The 18,577-nt window shown below is 40.9% G+C and overlaps 1 protein-coding gene across 1 annotated transcript in view; it reads left to right on the forward strand.

Annotated features, from left to right (window-relative positions):
* Positions 1 to 12,936, forward strand: part of fndc5a (fibronectin type III domain containing 5a) — a 130,908-nt gene extending 117,972 nt beyond the window's left edge. Inside the window, exon 6 of the mRNA XM_073034640.1 lies at positions 9,747 to 12,936. Within this exon, the coding sequence (XP_072890741.1) occupies positions 9,747 to 9,788 (42 nt within the window). The 3' untranslated portion in view covers positions 9,789 to 12,936. The remainder of the gene's footprint in view (positions 1 to 9,746) is intronic.
* The last annotated feature ends 5,641 nt before the right edge of the window (positions 12,937 to 18,577 follow it).

Consider the following 18,577-nt stretch of genomic DNA (forward strand, 5'->3'; position numbering starts at 1 on the left):
CCATCAGGCTCTTGAACCAGAGGGATAACTACATTCACGCCAACACTGAACTGATTCCAAGCCTATGGACTCACCTCTAAGGACTCTATAACTCTCATGCATTTGATACTCATTGTATTTATTTATCAATGTTGTTATTTTACTGTCTTTATTTGTATTTGCGTAGTTGGTTGTCTTTTGCACGTTGGTTGCTTGTCTGTATTTGCTGTGTGTCTTTTCATCGTTTCATTGTGTTTCTTTATATTTACTCTGAATTCCTGCAAGAAATATTCCATATGGTGCTGTATATGTACTGGATTAATAAATTTACTTTGAACTTTGGATTACTGTCCCTGGCAGAGTGTTCCACGCACCCACCACTCTCTGTGTAAAAAAAACATTCCTCCAACATCCCCCTTATACTTTCCTCCAATCACCCCCTCAAATTAGAGATAATCTTGTGAAGAGGTTCTGTGTACTTATAAAATAAGTTTATAATATAATTTGCAAAGTGTATTGTGTGAATGGGACATTTAGTGGTACATTTTTTATATACAGTATTTTGAGATGAAACCTCCCTTAATGTTTACAGCCTTTCTGTTTGTATTCAAGCCTCTTTGCAAACACTGGACTATCCCCCTACTGACTTTTGAAATACAATCCATGAACTTACTTTAGTAGAAATTCAGTAGAAACCATTGTGGTGGAATAAAGTGGCAGGCGCCTACAGATTCGCAGTAGTGCAGCTGGAGAACTCCAAGGAAGTTTCCCCCAAAAATAGCTTTTACCTAACCTGAAGCATATCATGGGAGATTGTTAGGGTAATTACAGTGATACAGAACAATGAATAATCTGTTGAAGATTTGAAAAAATGTATTCTCTAGATGATTTATGAGGCTTTACAGCTGTGAAAAGTAACGATCTCACCGTCCCGCTGGAAAAACAAACACAAAATATTTACAGTTCTGGGTAAAGTCTTAGGCACGCGCGCACACACACACACACACACACACACACACGCACACACACACACACACACACGCACACACACGCGCACGCACACGCACACACACGCACACACACATATATATATAATACATAAAATTACTACAGTACTGTGCAAACGTCTTCGGCACCTTAGTTATATATATATATATATATATATATATATATATATGTGCAGTACTGTGCAAAAACAGAAAACCTTTCAGCAAAGCCCTAGAATTTTTAAGCTGATATTTCCAGAATGAAAAATATTTTAAAGATAAAAATTCTCTCAGGTAATGCCCAGCTGTAATGCTTCACGCAAGAGAATGTTTTGCAAAGCTCATTAAAGTTTGGAACATTGTGTTCCAGTAGTTCACTTCTGCGAACATGAACCAGTTACAGAGGCTGCTGGTCAGTTGCAAGGACATGAGTCTGGGAAAAGCACAGGAGCCCTGCCATGTTTTTCAAAACCCAGCCCTTCGTCTGGACCCTGTGAACGGCACAGCCTTGAATACTGAGGCTGCTCTTAACCAGATGGTTGAGTCTTATTGTAATTACCCAAAGGGATCATCTTCTCCTGGACATTACTGGAGATTCTGAGGTTTCCTGGCTTCATTTTTTAATCTTGCTGCTCAGTATTTCCACCAATTATCTTACTAAACCACTAATCTCGTCCCTGGGTGGAAATATGTCTCTACCAAAGGAGGTGTAAGATACTCCCTCCGTCCACTAGCCTGCCAGTCAGCTTTCAGCAAGGTGTAACGCCTGTTTAGCCTCCCCCAACCCGGCCCTGATCAGGGTCACATGAAGCCATAGGAACTGATGGTAGATGATCGTATGAGCATCTGACACATATTACAAGTCCTAGTTATGCGATCACTGATGCCAAGCAAGCTCTGAAGAGTATTGATAACGGCTGTGCTCATCCGTCTTGTAAAGACAATGCCCGGAAGAAAGCAATGGCAAACCATTTCTATAGAAAAATTTGCCAGGATCAATTAAGGTCATGAGAGCATGATCGCCCAAGGCATAGAACACAGCACATAATGATGTTGATAAATCCCTTCCCACTAGTAACCTCTTCCCAATTCCTGATCTTTGAGGGTGATCATCTTCCCCCTCTCCCTCCAACGCCAATATTTTGACCAACACATTACTTCTTGATAACCATTTGCAGAATGGCAGGAATCCAAAAAGGAATGACATGCGTGCCCATTTACATAGACATGTCTTATTGGCTTGTACCGCCTCATGCAGGCCTTAGGCTTCCCTCTCACTAAAGTAACTAAAGCTCTTGATCAAGCAATCAGACTGTCACAGGTATTTTCCACAGTGATAAGCTTTCAAACATTGAAAGTATTAAAACCCTGAAACAAGCAAATAAAACTTTAGAATTAATTCCCCACAACATTGGAGTCAGTGCAATATAATTTAAGGCCATAGGGTGTAGGAGTGGATTCAGGCCATTGAGTCTGGTTTGCTGCTCAATCATGGCTGAATGACACTTTTTCTGTGGAAGATTGTTGTAAACAATCACCATAAGCAATGAAGAGGTGGGTGAAAGCAAGGGCTGATCCGAGGGTCGTGGCACGCGGGTGTGAGACGGAGTTGGAGCATGGCCGAAGCGTGTTCGAGGGGCTGGAGCGAGGTCGGGGCAGGTTCAAGGCGAAGTCGGAGCTGGAGAGAGTGGAGAGGAAAGAAGTTGTTTAGAAGCCTGCCCACCTGGGTGTGAGGTTGGACCAACCTAAGCACCAGGCCAACTTGGAAACGCGAGGACGGACCAGCCTAGAGCATATCGCCGCGGCGGGGCCCGGGTCCTAGTGCGGTTGTCGGCCCAGGTGGACTGAAAAGGCAGGGTGTCAGCACCAGAGGCGTGGGTCGAGCCGGTTTTGTTACGTGACGTTTGACTCCACTCTCCTCAGTGCTGAGGCTGAGCCTGTGGCTTATTCTGGCTGCTCTAGTCTTCTTGTCTGTGAGCTTCGTGGCAATTTTCCCCTCTGTGTGATGAACTGAGACAGAGGCTATGGGCCATTGGGTCTATGGACTCAGTTTTGTTCTGAATGCTGATACTTGCTTCATTGTTTGCATGATTTGGTTTTTTTTGCTACTGTCTCCGCACATTGGGTGTTGGATGTTTTTAACTGGGTTCTTTCAGGTTTCTTGTTTTGTGGCTGCCTGTAAGCAGACAAATCTCAAGGTTGTAAATTTATACATTCATTGATAATAAATCTACTCTGAACTATTTTGACCCTGTCATCCTACCTTCTCTGCACAATGCTAATCTCCTTTACTAATCAAGAATTTCTGCTTTAAATACACTGAATAACTTGGTCCCCACCACCCTCTGGGGAAACTTAAAGGTACAGTGCTTGACAAAATGCAATAAAATGTAGGCTTAGAAACAGCTTTTCTTATATAATAAGCTCAGTGGACGATGGATTGTACTGAATTATGCAGCATATCATAAATAATTGTTAAAACATCTCAGATCAGGTGCAGGTTATTCTCGAGAGGGAGGGCAAGAATCCAGATGTTGTGGTCCATGTAGGGACCAATGACGTGGGTAAGGTGAGTGAGGGGGTCCTACGTAGGGAGTTCAGGAGTTAGGTGCGAAGCTGAAGAGCAGGACCTCCAGGGTAACAATCTCTGGATTGCTACCTGTGCCATGTGCGAGTGAGGCAAGGAACAGAAGGATTATAAAGATTAATACGTGGCTGAGAGGATGGTGCAGGAGGGAGGGCTTCAGGTTTTTAGATAATTGGGCTTTGTTCCAGGGAAGGTGGGATCTGTTCCGAAGGGATGGTTTACACCTGAACTGGAGTGGTACTAACATTCTTGCAGGGAAGTTTGCTAGTGCTTTTGGGGGGGGTTTAATCTAAATTTGCAGGGGGCGGGGATCCAGAATATGGGAGAGGATAGCAAGAGGAAGAATAAAGGACAGGTGGAGACTACATGGTTCCGGAATTAAGTGTGTAGTAGAGAAAGGTGAGGCGGAACAAGTGATAAGGAGGACACGTACAGCGGGATGATCTGATGGAACATGGAGTTAAATGTGTTGAAAGAATAAGTAAATTTAGGAAGGACAACAAAATTCTAGGGGCGTATAGCCCGATGGGAGTTCGGGGAGCTGGGTTAAGCACAATAGGCAGCGATTCAAACAGAGAGAGGAGAAATGGGCTAAAAATTCTATATCTGAATGCACGAAGTGTCAGAAATAAGGCGGATGAGCTTGAAGCTCAGGTGCGAATGGGTAACTATGATGTTGTTGGGATAACGGAGACATGGCTGCAAGGAGATCAGATCTGGGAAATGAATGGACAAGGGTATACGTGCTATTGTAGGGACAGAAATGTGGGCAGAGGGGGTGGGGTGGCCCTGTTGGTGAGGAATGAGATTCAGTCCTTTGCAAGGGGGGACATAGGATCAGAAGTAGAGTCTGTGTGGATAGAACTGAGGAACAGTAAGGGCAAAAGGACCCAAATGGGTGTTGTCTACAGGCCGCCAAACAGTAGTATGGATATTGGGTGCAAGTTGAATAGGGAGTTAACATTGGCATGTGGCAAAGGTAATGTCGCAGTAGTTATGGGGGATTTCAACATGCAGGTGAACTGGGAGAATCAGGTTGGTGCTGGACCCCAGGATAGGGAGTTTGTAGAGTGCCTATGGGATGCATTCTTGGAACAGCTTGTACGAGAGCTGACCAGGGACAAGACTATTCTGGATTTAGTGTTATGTAATGAACAGGATTTGATAAGCGATCTTGCAGTAAATGAGCCATTAGGAGGTAGTGATCATAATATGATAAGTTTTTATCTGCAATTTGAGAAGGATAAGGGCAGATCGGAGGTGTCAGTGTTGCAGTTGAACAGGGGAAACTATGGAGCCTTGAGGGAGGAGCTGGCCAAAGTTGACTGGACGGATATCCTAGCAGAAAAGACAGTGGAACAGCAATGGCAGGTATTCTTGGGAATAATGCACAAGGTGCAAAATCAGTTCATCCCCCAGAGAAGGAAGGATTCAAAGGGGGGAAAGGGGCCACAGTGGTTGACAAAAGAAGTCAGAGATTGCATAGCATTAAAAAAAAAGGAAGTATGACAGAGCTAAGGTGAGTGGGAGGACAGATGATTGGGAAGTTTTTAAGGAACAACAGAACTTAACTAAAAAGACAATACGGGGAGAAAAAATGAGGTACGAACGCAAGCTAGCCAGGAATATAAAGGAGGATAGCAAAAGCTTTTTTAGGTATGTGAAGAGAAAGAAGATAGTTAAGAACAATGTTGGGCCCTTGAAGAATGAATTAGGTGAAATTGTTATGGGAAACAGAGAAATGGCAGAAGAATTTAATGAGTACTTTAGATCTGACTTCACTAAGGAAGACACAAGCAATCTCCCAGATGTATGGATGGGCCAAGGACATAGGGTAACAGAGGAAATGAAACAGATTGACATTAGGAAGGAAACGGTGATGAGTAGACTGATGGGACTGAAGGCTGACAAGTCCCCAGGTCCAGATGGTCTGCATCCTAGGGTACTAAAGGAGGTGGCCCTGGAAATTGTGGATGCATTGGTAATCATTTTCCAATGTTGCTTAGATTCAGGATCAGTTCCTGAGGATTGGAGAATGGCTAATGTTATCCCACTTTTTAAGAAAGGAGGGAGGGAGAAAACAGAGAACTATTGACCTGTCAGCCTGACATCGGTGGTGGGGAAAATGCTAGAGTCCATTATTAAGGATGAAATAGTGGCATATCTAGATAGCAGTGATAGGATTGGGCCGAGCCAGCATGGATTTACCAAGGGTAAATCATGCTTGACTAATCTGTTGGAATTTTTCGAGGATGTAACCAGGAAGTTAGACGGGGAAGATCCAGTGGATGTAGTGTACCTCGATTTTCAGAAGGCATTTGATAAGGTCCCACATAGGAGATTGGTAGGTAAAATCAAAGCTCATGGCATTGGGGAGAAGACATTGACATGGATAGAAAACTGGTTGGCAGATAGAAAGCAAAGGGTAGCGGTGAATGGGTGTTTCTCGGATTGGCAGGTGGTGACTAGTGGGGTGCCACAGGGCGCGGTATTGGGACCACAGCTGTTTACAATTTACATCAACGATTTAGATGAAGGCATTGCGAATAACATCAGCAAATTTGCTGATGATACTAAGCTGGGTGGCAGTGTGACATGTGATGAGGATGTTAGGAGTATTCAGGGTGACTTGGATAGGCTGAGTGAATGGGCAGATACTTGGCAGATGACGTTTAATGTGAATAAGTGTGAGGTTATCCACTTTGGGAGTAAGAACAGGAAGGCAGATTATTTTCTGAACAGTGTAGAGTTAGGTAAGGGAGAAATACAAAGAGATCTAGGAGTCCTTGTTCATCAGTCACTGAAGGTGAATGAGCAAGTGCAGCAGGCAGTGAAGAAGGCTAATGGAATGTTGGCCTTTATTACAAAGGGAATTGAGTACAAGAGCAAGGAAATCCTCTTGCATTTGTACAGAGCCCTGGTGAGACCACACCTGGAGTATTGTGTACAGTTTTGGTCTCCAGGGTTAAGGAAGGACATCCTGGCTTTAGAGGAAGTGCAGCGTAGATTCACGAGGTTAATTCCTGGGATGTCTGGACTGTCTTACGCAGAGAGGTTAGAGAGACTGGGCTTGTACACGCTGGAATTAAGGAGATTGAGAGGGGATCTGATTGAAACATATAAGATTATTAAGGGATTGGACAAGATAGAGGCAGGAAATATGTTCCAGATGCTAGGAGAGTCCAGTACCAGAGGGCATGGTTTGAGAATAAGGGGTAGGTCATTTAGGACAGAGTTAAGGAAAAACTTCTTCTCCCAGAGAGTTGTGGGGGTCTGGAATACACTGCCTCGGAAGGTAGTGGAGGCCAATTCTCTGGATGCTTTCAAGAAGGAGCTAGATAGGTATCTTATGGATAGGGGAATCAAGGGATATGGGGACAAGGCAGGAACCGGGTATTGATAGTAGATGATCAGCCATGATCTCAAAATGACGGTGCAGGCTCGAAGGGCCGAATGGTCTACTTCTGCACCTATTGCCTATTGTCTAAAACCATTTGCAAATTTGAAGAGAGGGGCTCCGTCACAATACATACAAAAAGTATGCTTGTTGTTTTGATATTGTTAATACTTTTTGTTTTTGGCTTTGCTTGTCACAAGTGCCGAGATATGGTGATAAGCTTATCTGGCATACTGTTTATTCAGATCAAATAATTCCACAGTGCATTGAGTTAGAAATAGGTAACTAAGAATAAAGAGTAAAAGCTGTCGAAAAAGTGTAGTGCAGGCAAATGATAAAGTGTAAGATCATAACGAGATAGATTGCGAGGCCAATAGACCATCTTATTGTACAAGAGGTCTATTCAAGAGTCTGACTACAGTGGGACAGAAGCTGTCCTTGAGCCTGGTGGTATGTGCTGTTAGATTTTTGTATCTTCTACCCAGTGGGAGAGGGGAGAAGTGGTAGTGTCAGGGTTGGGTGGTTATGATTACGTAGGCTGATTTAAAGTATAGACAGAGTTAGAATGTGGAACAGTACAGCACAGGAACAGGCCATTCGGCCCACAATGTTGTGCTGAATCAGCTCAAAGGCAAATCAAAAACACCCAAAACTCATCCCTCCGACCTACACTATGTCCATATCCCTCCATCTTCCTTATATCTATGTACCTATCCACTAATGCCTCTACCACCATACCAGACAGAGCATACCGGGCATCCACCACTCTCTGAGTAAAAAGCTTACCCCTCACTTCCCCCTTGAACCTACCCCCTCTCACCATCAATGCATGCCCTCTGGTATTAGACATTTCAATCCTGGGAAACAGATACTCCCTGTCTATCTATGCCTCTCATAATCTTGTAAACCTCTTATCAGATCTCCCCTCAGCCTCCGACGCTCCAGAGAAAACAATCCAAGTTTTTCCAGCCGCTCTCATGCCCTCTAAGCCAAGCAGCATCCTGGTAAACCTCTTCTGCACCCTCTCCAAAGCCTCAACATCCTTCCTATAGCTCATGGAGGGGAGATAGGTTCATGTGACGTGCTGAGCTGTACCCATAACTCCCTGCAGTTTCTTGCAGTTACCATACCAGGCCGAGATGCATCCAGACAGAATGCTTTCTCTGGTGCATCGATAAAAATAGGTAGAGTCGACATGGAGAATTTCTTTAGCCTCCTGAGGAAGCAGAGGCATTGCTGATCTTTATGACATCAATGTGAGTGGACCAGAACATTGGTGATGTCCACACCTAGGAACTTGGAGCTCTCGATTCTCACAACCTCAACACGGTGGTGGCCAAAATAGTAGTCTTTCTCTCACTGATGCAGTCTCTTTGTCGGCAAACAGATGAAGAATGTGCGTAAACACTGGAGGCTTTTATTCTGTGTGCCTTGGTTGCACATGAACCATAATTGTTATGCCAGTCTGAAAATTAGAGGAGTGTTGTGCTCTGCTTAGCTAAGTGTCAAAACAAAATGGCTAAAGCTGCCATCTGGTACAATTGATAGTAAAAAGAATAATTAAAACAGTTCTTCAGGCGCTGTGGCTTCCACTTACTATTCGACACTCAGGAAATTTGATTTGACTTTCCAGCTGTTTGTATTGATCTGCCCTAGATCTGAAAATCATAGTCATAGAGTCATGGAAAAGTATAGCACAGAAACAGGCCCTTCAGCCCATCTAATCCATGCCACACCATTTAAACTATCTTCTCCCATCGACCTGCACCAGGACCATAGCCATCTATACCCGTGCCATCCATGTATTTATCCAAACTTCTCTTAAGCATTGACATCGAGCTTGCAGGCACGGCTTGTGCAGCCAAATTGTTTGCTGAGATACATAGCTAGCTGCCAGAAGATTCCTTAATGATTTTTTTGCCAGATCCTGATATTCAGATGTAACTATCTTCCCAGATAATCTTAGAACAGTTCTAAGTTGTCTAACCGTTCAAAAAAAATTGTACATTGTCCATACAGACCCAAAGGGAGAGTCAGTTAGGACTTTAACAAGCATTGTTTTTAGTTAGAAAGCCTAAGATCTTTGATTGTAAAGGCTAGGCATTTGGGAGGCATTTAAAGGATGTTTTGCAAGTTCAGGGAGTTGAGGGCATCAAAGAAGATTTGGACAAATCGACCAACCATATTGAATGCAGATTGAATCATATTGAATGGTAGGGCAGGCTGGAGAACAGAGAAGCCTCCTTCCTCTCCTATTACCTTTGTTATAATTTTCAATTCAGCTAAAATTGTGAAAGGAAATGACTGGGATTGGGCTGATTCCATCCAGCACAAAGACTGTGGGCAGGATGCCTCCTTATTGTTCTGTTTTTACTTCAGCCACAGCACGGAACCAGCCCTTTCATTCCTTCGAGCCGCGCCACCAGTAGCCCCCCGATTTAAACCTAGCCTAATCACGTTGCAATGGCCAATTAATCTACCAACCCGTAGTTTTTTGGACCAGAAGGATCCCACGTAAGAAGCTCCTTACAGACAGAGGTGGGAATTGAACCCAGGTACTGTAAAGTGCCGTGCTAACCACAACGCTACTGTGCCGCTCCACGGCAGCACTGTATTACTTATGATCTCTGTATCAATCTCCAAATAAATAAAACATTCCTTTACTCTTCATAAACAAATTTATAAGAATTCTCCAATGGCTAAGCATCGCACAGATCACCCGTGTTTATGGAGGGAGTCATGACAATACTTGTGTTAATGAAATGCAATATAATAACAATTTCATCCTTTTGCTCAGTTTCCGAAGAACAAGCCTTCTGTAAATATCATTGAAGCCTGACTGCTCTGCGGCCAAGAGGATGGTCCATTAACCCATTAACTTACCCTTGGGAGGAAGCAGCCAGCATTGGAATACTCCAAACACCCTGCTTCATAAACAGAATTAAAAGCACACATTAAGCAAGATTTCCTAAAAGAAGATCATCTTCAACAAGGACACGATACACTTTAATTCCTCAACTGTGGAAAAGACCCAAAGGTTCTGATCATTTTGTACACTGCAACTAAAGGTAACAAAGGTTTCATCTCTACCTTCCTGTGAAAGAAGACTGCTGCAGAAACAAAGATTTAGAAGTACCGGTGTAGCTTCGAAGTTCACTCACTGACAGTTCATGGGATGAAATATTAACTATTGACAAGAGCTGTTGTGGAAATGCAACATACCGATGATGTGCAGACCTTAAAGGAGATATTTAGCATCTTTAAAGATACAACGAGGAAGGTAATTTTGACGATAATTACTAAGGTGATATTACTTCATGATCTAAGTACATTGAAGGGTAGCTTCTCTACAAGGAGAATGGCAGAGCAACTTTTGAAGTCCCTTTATTGCAAAGATTATTATATTTCTATTTCCATAATCAATTATATTATATCTCTGTTTTGCTCATGAATGTTTTTTTACTTGCAAGCTGGATATTTCCTAGAGCATATGGTCTGTAATATGAAATTAATCTACAAAGAATTAGCACTTTCTTATTTTTCCAACCATTTGTTTGCCCACAAACCATTAACACCAAACAGCACAAAACACTTTCACTATTTTTTAGAATTTATCTAACAGTGCGCCTTTAAAAATAGAGACGACCAAACTCTTAATTACAAAAATAATTGGCAAATTGAGAATGTTCTTCTAACTTTTCCATCTTAGCTGAAGCTGTATCAAATGAAGGAGCAGTGAGGACTTGGTAAAAGCATTTTGAACTTCATCTATGATAAAAAGTGTGGTCGTAGTTTAGAGTGTGATTAAAACGATTAAGGTTACAGAACCTACTTGCTTTTACACCACGTCTCTAGCGTACAGAATGATTTCGAAATACGTACGCGTTTTTCTTTGTTAAAGGATCCAGTGCTTTTCCTTTTACTTTAATGAACTAATGAGCATGTAAGGAGAGAATAAATTGCAGACCTACAGGGACATAAGGAGGGGACTGGGACAGATGGGATATCTCATCGTTTTTAACAAATATTTTATTTATAATTTTCTACAAACTACAACGAAGAAAAGAAAATCAATAATATATATGGAAGGATCATTGCCATATAAACAAAAATAACAATAAGACATGTCTTAACAAATGAGCAAGTCACCCATAGTAAAAAAGGGAAAAAAAAGAGAAAAAGAAAGAAAAGCACCCAATCCATCACCTATCCAACTCCAAGCCAACCATTATATGAGATAGACTTTTATTACCCCAGAACTATATATTGTAATAAAAAAAAGGGGGCCACCTGCTACCTGATCAGGAAAAAAAAGTCAAAAAAAAGCTGGAAGTGTAGGGTCCGATTATCAAGGCAAAAAAGAGCAAACACCTGTCAATCTGGGTGAGAGTTATGAAAATATTCGAGAAAAGATCCCCACACCCTATGGAACTTTATGTCCGAATTAGAAAGTGAGTAGTGAATCTTTTCGAGATCTAAACAAGACATAATATCCCTAAGCCATTGAGCATGGGTAGGGGGACCTACATCTCTCCATTTAAGAAGTACTGCTTGTCTGGCTAAAAGAGAGGCAAAAGACAATGTTCGTTGTTTAGCCAGGGTCAAATGCTTGTCAGGGTCTCGAAGAATACCAAAAAGAGCGATCAAAGGATCCAAATGACAATTTAATATAGAAGATAAAGTTAAAAAAGCATCTTTCCAAAATTTTTCCAGAGTAGGACAGGCCCAATACAAATGGAAAAGGGAGGCCTCACCTCCTTTGCAATTGTCACACCAGGGACTAATATCAGGATAGAACTTCGCCAATTTGGTTTTGGACATATGAGCCCTGTGGACGACTTTAAACTGCAGGAGACAATGACGAGCACATAAAGAGATTGAATTGAAGGATTTAAGAATTGAATTCCAAACCTTGTTGGACAAAGAAAAACCTAAGTCATGCTCCCAAGCAGTTTTAATTTTATCACAAGGGGCTCGTCTGAGAATCATAAATTTAACACGAATAGTAGAAATTACACCTTTGCCCAAGGGGTTCATTTGAAGAAACAAGTCTACAACATTTTTATCAGGTTGTTCAGGAAAATGTGGTATTAAAGGACTAATAAAATGTCTAATTTAAAGGTATCTAAAATAAATGAGTATTTGGTAAATTAAACTTTATAGACAACTGTTCAAAAGATGCAAACCAATTGTCTATAAAAAGATCTTCAAAACGCCTCTCCTACACCAGTCTTGGAATGTGGAATCCTGCATAGACGGTTGAAATAAATGATTGTATAGAATAGGACTAGAGAGGGAAAAACTATAAAGACCATGGTATTTTCTAAATTGAGCCCATATTCTCAGAGTATGCCTGATTACAGGATTAATAATAGATTTTGGCAATTGGCAAGGAAGAACAAATCCAAGTAAAGCTGGAATAGATAATTTCTTATAAGCGTTTAATTCCATTGCCATCCATGTTGGAACAAACAGACTGATTATAAAAGTAGGACCAAAAGATAATATTACGAATATTGGCTGCCCAATAATATGAATGAAAATTAGGCAACGCCAAGCCACCTTCTCTTTTAGGCTTTTGGAGATGAGCTTTATTGAGTCTGGGCTGTTTACCCTTCCATAGGTATGACGAGATAATAGAATCTAAAGAATCAAAAAAAAACTTTCAGAATAAATATAGGTAAAGATTGAAATAAGTATAAAAATTTAGGGAGAATATACATTTTAATTACATTAATTCACCCAATTAAAGACATGGACAGAGGTGACCACTGTGCTAATCTCTGTCTTGTAAAATTTAAAAGATTATTGAAATTCTCATCGAACAGTCGATTATAGTACCTTGTTACGATAATACCAAGAATAAGTAAAACAATTGTTTACTACTTTAAAAGGGAGATTGTGAAATTCTAATTCTTGTGCTTCCTTATTTATCGGATCGCATCTCATCTGGGATCAGGCAGGCTGAAATCCCAACTCATGTAACACAGTAAGTAATTAAGAGACAGTTTAGTATTTAATTAATTAGAGGAATCTTTCAACAGAATTGTGCTTTAAGACTATTGCAGGCCTGTGCTGACATCGGCTTTTTTTGTGGTGTAGTCCATGGTACGTTTCTGCATTTACCAGTATAAGTGAATTGTGATGATTTTGTGATGCCTACCATTTTGCCTGAAACATATGTAGTTGTGGAGCAATAATCCTTAATCAAAAAGTACTAAACCTGAAGTATAGATTAGATTACCACATTATAAATGTAGACACAGGTTGAGTACCCCTTATCCAAAATGATTGGGACCGGAAGAGTTTCAGATTTCTGATTTTTTCAGATTTTGGAATTTATAATGTGATAGCTTGGGATCGCCATCATTTCTGACTCTGAATTTATGTGCTTCCGGTAAGTAGTCTTTGTCTTACAATTGCTCATCACACATATGTACTTAACAGTAAGAATTATTACATACTATTAATAAAATGAAAATATAATCTGTGCAGGGTAACAAAAGCAACATCGGGAGAGTACCTGAATCAGCAGTTGAACAACAACAAGTAACGGCAGTCTTTCAGTCTCCACCTACAATGCCTTGTTTTGATTAAAAGATTACAGTACACTGTATTTGATTTCACTTTTTTTTAGGTTTTATGTAAGGTATAAAAACAATCGGCATTGTAGACTTGTTCTGGTATTAGGTTTTCATGAGCAACAATCTTGGCAAACTCAACAAATTTCTCTGCTGCTTTGTGATCAGCGGAAGCTTTAAAAAGTTAATGCCGTGCCTTTTCTTAAATTTCTGCAACCAGCCCGCTGAATATTCACAATTACCTTCAATTTCAGTTTGCCATGTTAGATATTTGCTTGCTTCATGACCTGCAGGCCAGTAAGTGGCATAAGTTCACTGCACCACTGACAAATCCGCTCCTTCAATGGAGATCTTCATTTTTCACTTTATGCAGTGTTTTTCTATTTTTCATTATTTTTTGATCATTGCATTTGTGAGGTGACTTCTCAGAATTGTCTGTGGTGTGCAGAGACATGCACATCGCATGAGAACCTCCCCAGTGCCTTGTAAAACTTTGACGTCAAGTCAGCGTTCAAAAAATTTTGGATTTCGGAGGTTTTTGGATTTTGGAATTTTGAATAAGGTGTACTCAACTTGTGCAAAAATACTTAACCTGATACTAAACTTTTTTTTAAAACATCTCTTTTGAGTTAGAAAAATGAAGGGTAATTTTTTCAAATCATACAAGATCTTAAGTGCTCAAGATGTGCACATTAAGACATTTCCATTCGTGGGTCTCAAAAGAGTGGACATAATTACAATGGAGTAGCCATTCACTTAAAACCAATTGTGTGCAGTAACTTTTCCTTGCAGAGGGTGAAAAATATCTGAAATTCTATACCCTAGAGGGTTATGGAGAGTTGATCACTAGAGGTATTTTAAAGAGCAGAAAGATCATTTCCTGAAAGATCGGGGAATTGAGGGCCATGTGCTACTCAGACACAGGCCACAAGGACCAGGACAGATCAGCAGCTGCGTTCACATGGAGCGGCAGAGCAAGCATGAAGGACAGGTGCTCTGTGATTTTCTTTTGTTTTTCTTATTTTTGTTTTAATTTCAACATTTGCATGTTAAAATTGTAGACAAATAATTAAGCAGGGACATCTAATTCCATTTAGACAGTTCACAAATAAATTTAAAAATTCATACTACAGGGTAATTCATCAAAACACAGAACTCAACTTGACATTGTTTCGGTGCTTTGTTTTCCTCAAGTCTATGGCTGAATTTTTGGCCGAAGCCTTTCTCTTGGATAGTGAAATAATGAGGTACATGGCCAAAGCTGGGTGAATTTGTTAAGATCTCCTTGAATGATGCAAAGACCTTTAGCCAAAAAAAAATCTGAATTGATCTTCAAAGGTTACCCACCACAAGTGATTCAAGCATCACCCACCTACACATGGAGCAACCCAGTAGTTATTTTACCATCATAATTACTGTATGTGCTGTGTTGCATCATGATCTTCCTCTATCCATGACCATGACTGTTCTTGGCAAATATTTCTACAGAAGTGGTTTACTGTTGCTTTCTTCTGGGCAGTGTCTTTGCCAGATGGGTGACTCCAGCCATTATCAATATTATTTGGAGATTGTCTGCCTGGCATCAGTGGTTGCATAACCAGGGCTTGTGATGTGCACCACTTTCTCCCATGGCTTCAGGTGCTATGACCCCAAGGGTGAACTGCAGGCTAGCGGAGGGAAGGAGCACCTTATACCTCTTTTGGTAGAGACATATCTCTACCCCGCTACCCAAACCATTTGGCTGGATACTAGATTATCACAGATTTTTACTGCACAGTGATGCTGAGCCATGCTTGAGTTTGGAAAGCGTGGTTGGTGGCTGAAAGGGAAAAATAGGAAGCTGGATTTCCCCTCTTCCTTACAATGTTCCAGTTAAACCCATTACTCGATCTGAGTCTGTGCCAGCCTTCATAGTAATACTAGGGAAATCGGGGGGGAATTTGGATATTTGTTGCTGATAGGAAATTGGATGTTTTCCTTCTACATGCTGTCCATGAAGTTTTGCCAGACACAACAGTGAGGAAATCACCCCCTCCCACCCATGTCACTTTCCCTATTTGTACTCCAGTAGAACTGTGAATTGGAGCTCAGATAATCTTGATATAGAGGAATGAGAAAGCACAGCATCTCTGCAGTGGATGGCAGTGAAACAAAAGTTTAAATCAGAAACAAACTTGTATAAATGATGTGCCTTTATAAATAGATCAGCGGTTCCCAACCTGGGGTGCACAGACTCTTTGGTTAATCGTAGGTGTCCATGGCATAATAAAGGTTGGGAAACCCCTGAAATAGATAGACATTTCCATGAAAATGATTATATAACCCTTTGTCACTCTATTAAACCAATGACAAGGGTTCCATGTTTCTCAGATTGAGCAAAGTCACAGTGGGATGTCAGCCTAGTTTTTTTAATGGAGAAGCTGAGCAGGAGTGTGAGTAAACTGCCTATGATTTTTATCACCCGTGTACACTATGCATTACTTTTATAAAAAGTGAGCTGGCTGTATCCACGATGTCTTATAATTCCACCCTTACCGATCCTACACAACTGTTGCTGTGTGATGCCTCCATGGCTCTCCATACCCTAGTCCAGAACGAGAGTTTGGATGAAGTTTGACTTCTTATTTTTTCACACACTCACTGATTTGTTCTAGAAAGTCATATTACTCCTTACAATTCTCCCTGAAGGCAAATTATATTGTTGTTTGAGATTGATTTTAAACTGACCTTTAGAAAATCATGCCTAAATAATTTATGTGCTTCCAAATATACTACTTTTTATAAAATGTGTTCATTTTTCAAATCTAATTTCTCTAAAGCAATGTTCTTTCATTGAAAATAGGTCAAGGCTTGATTATAATCATCAAAATTCCAGATTTGAGATAGGATTTCAACCTTAACTAATACATACCAGCTTCTTATAGTATTACACTGCAAATCCTTACTTTATTCACAGATCATTTCCCTTATACTCTTGCTGTTAGGCACTGAATATCTCAGTGCAAGCTAAACATGTATGGGATAAAATAGGGTGGCAGGGTAGCGTAGTGGTTAACAGAGCCCTTCAGGGTACCAGTGACCCGGGTTCAAATCCCGCTGCTGCCTGTAAGGAGTTTGCATGTTCTCCTCGTGACCACGTGAGTTTCCTCCAGGTGCTCTGGTTTCCTCCCACAGTCCAAAGGCATACCGGTTGGTAGGTTTATTGGTCATTGTAAACGGTCCTGCAATTAGGCTAGGATTGAATCAGGGGACTTCTGAGTGGCCAAGCTCTAAGGGACAGGAGGGCTATTCCTCGCTGTATCTCAATAAATATTTTGCATGAGTGAGCTCCTTGCAGCAGAACTACTTCAAGTTTCATAGCATCTGTCAAACATAATTCACTTCGGAATTGAGTTAAAGATACTCTTGATGTTTACATTGTTGGGGAAACTCAGCAAGTCAGGCAGCATCTACAAAAGAAAATAAGCAGTTGACGTTTTGCGCTGAAACTCAGGGACCTGATGAAGGGTCTTGGCCTGAAACACCGACCGTTTATTCCCCTCCATAGATGCTGCCTGACCTGCTGAGCTCCTCCAGCATTTTGTGTATGTTTCTCAAGATTTCCAGCATCTGCAGAATCTCTTGTGCTTATGTTCCTATTGGAACAATGTTACATAAATATAATTGTAGATCACTTTTTTCCTATAAAATACTTAATGTGAACCATGCAACTGAGATCATGAGAATATTTGCCACTATGAAAAAAAACTCAGACTATAACAAGGTCATTTCTGTTACTTCTCTTCGATATAAGTTCCTTGCAACGCATTGCTTTCCTTAAGCTATAATCTTAGCTCGGACTCACATACAGTATGAATGACCAGTTCACCACGATTACCATAGCAGTCAGTGCTCACCTATGACTCACTCCACAAGCCGCCTTCAATCAATAGGTTTTAGTTTGCAAGAGATTAAACCAGAACAAAATCATTTCATATGCTTCTTCAGAGTTTTGATATTTATTTATTTATGTAGAAACATAGAAAACCTACAGCACAATACAGGCCCTTCGGCCCACCAATTTGTGCCGAACATGTCCCTACCTTAGAAATTACCAGGCTTACCAATAGCCCTCTATTTTTCTAAGCTCCATGTACCCATCCAAAAGTCTCTTAAAAGGCCCTATTGTGTCCACCACCATTTGGAAAGACCTAGTGAAAGACATAATCTATATATTGGAGGACAGTTCTGCATTTTGTTTCATGAACAAAAGTCTTCAGAATGACCATATTTCATCTGAGTGCAGTGTTAAACTATTGATCACAGACTGCTTCTGGGCTATGTAAATGATGGAATGAATTCTGCCGGTGCTATTAGTTTTAACAATGTTAGCTGGATTAACTCCAGCTTTATAATTTATTATAAAAGACAGCTTCATCTACATTAATACAATCCTTTAATATTGTAGTCATTCTGTGGTGTATGCTATTAATACTTGTCGAGATTCTTTTTCCTAATCACTATTTTCAGGGAATATCCGTGGAAAATGTTTTCAGAATCAGGTTCAATATAACAATTACAATACAGAAACAGGCCATCTCAGCCCTTCTAGTCCGTGCCGACGCTTACACTCACCTAGTCCCACCGACCTGCACTCAGCCCATAACCCTCTATTCCTTTCCTGTCCATATACCTATCCAATTTTTTTTTAATGACAAAATCGAACTTGCCTCTACCACTTCTACTGGAAGCTCGTTCCACACAGCTACCACTCTCTGAGTAAAGAAGTTCCCCCTAAACTTTTGCCCCCTAACTCTCAACTCATGTCCTCTTGTTTGAATCTCCCCTACTCTCAGTGGAAAAAGCCTATCCACATCAACTCTATCTATCCCCCTCATAATTTTAAATACCTCTATCAAGCCCCCCCCTCAACCTTCTACTCTCCGAATAATAAACACCTAACTTGTTCAACCTTTCTCTCTGGCATATCACCGGCATATGTTGTGAAATATGTTGTCTTTGTGGCAGCAGTACATAATAATAGAGGGGAAAAAGCTGTGGATTACTA

Source organism: Hemitrygon akajei, chromosome 32 (assembly GCF_048418815.1).
Source record: "Hemitrygon akajei chromosome 32, sHemAka1.3, whole genome shotgun sequence".
Classification (NCBI taxonomy): domain Eukaryota; kingdom Metazoa; phylum Chordata; class Chondrichthyes; order Myliobatiformes; family Dasyatidae; genus Hemitrygon; species Hemitrygon akajei.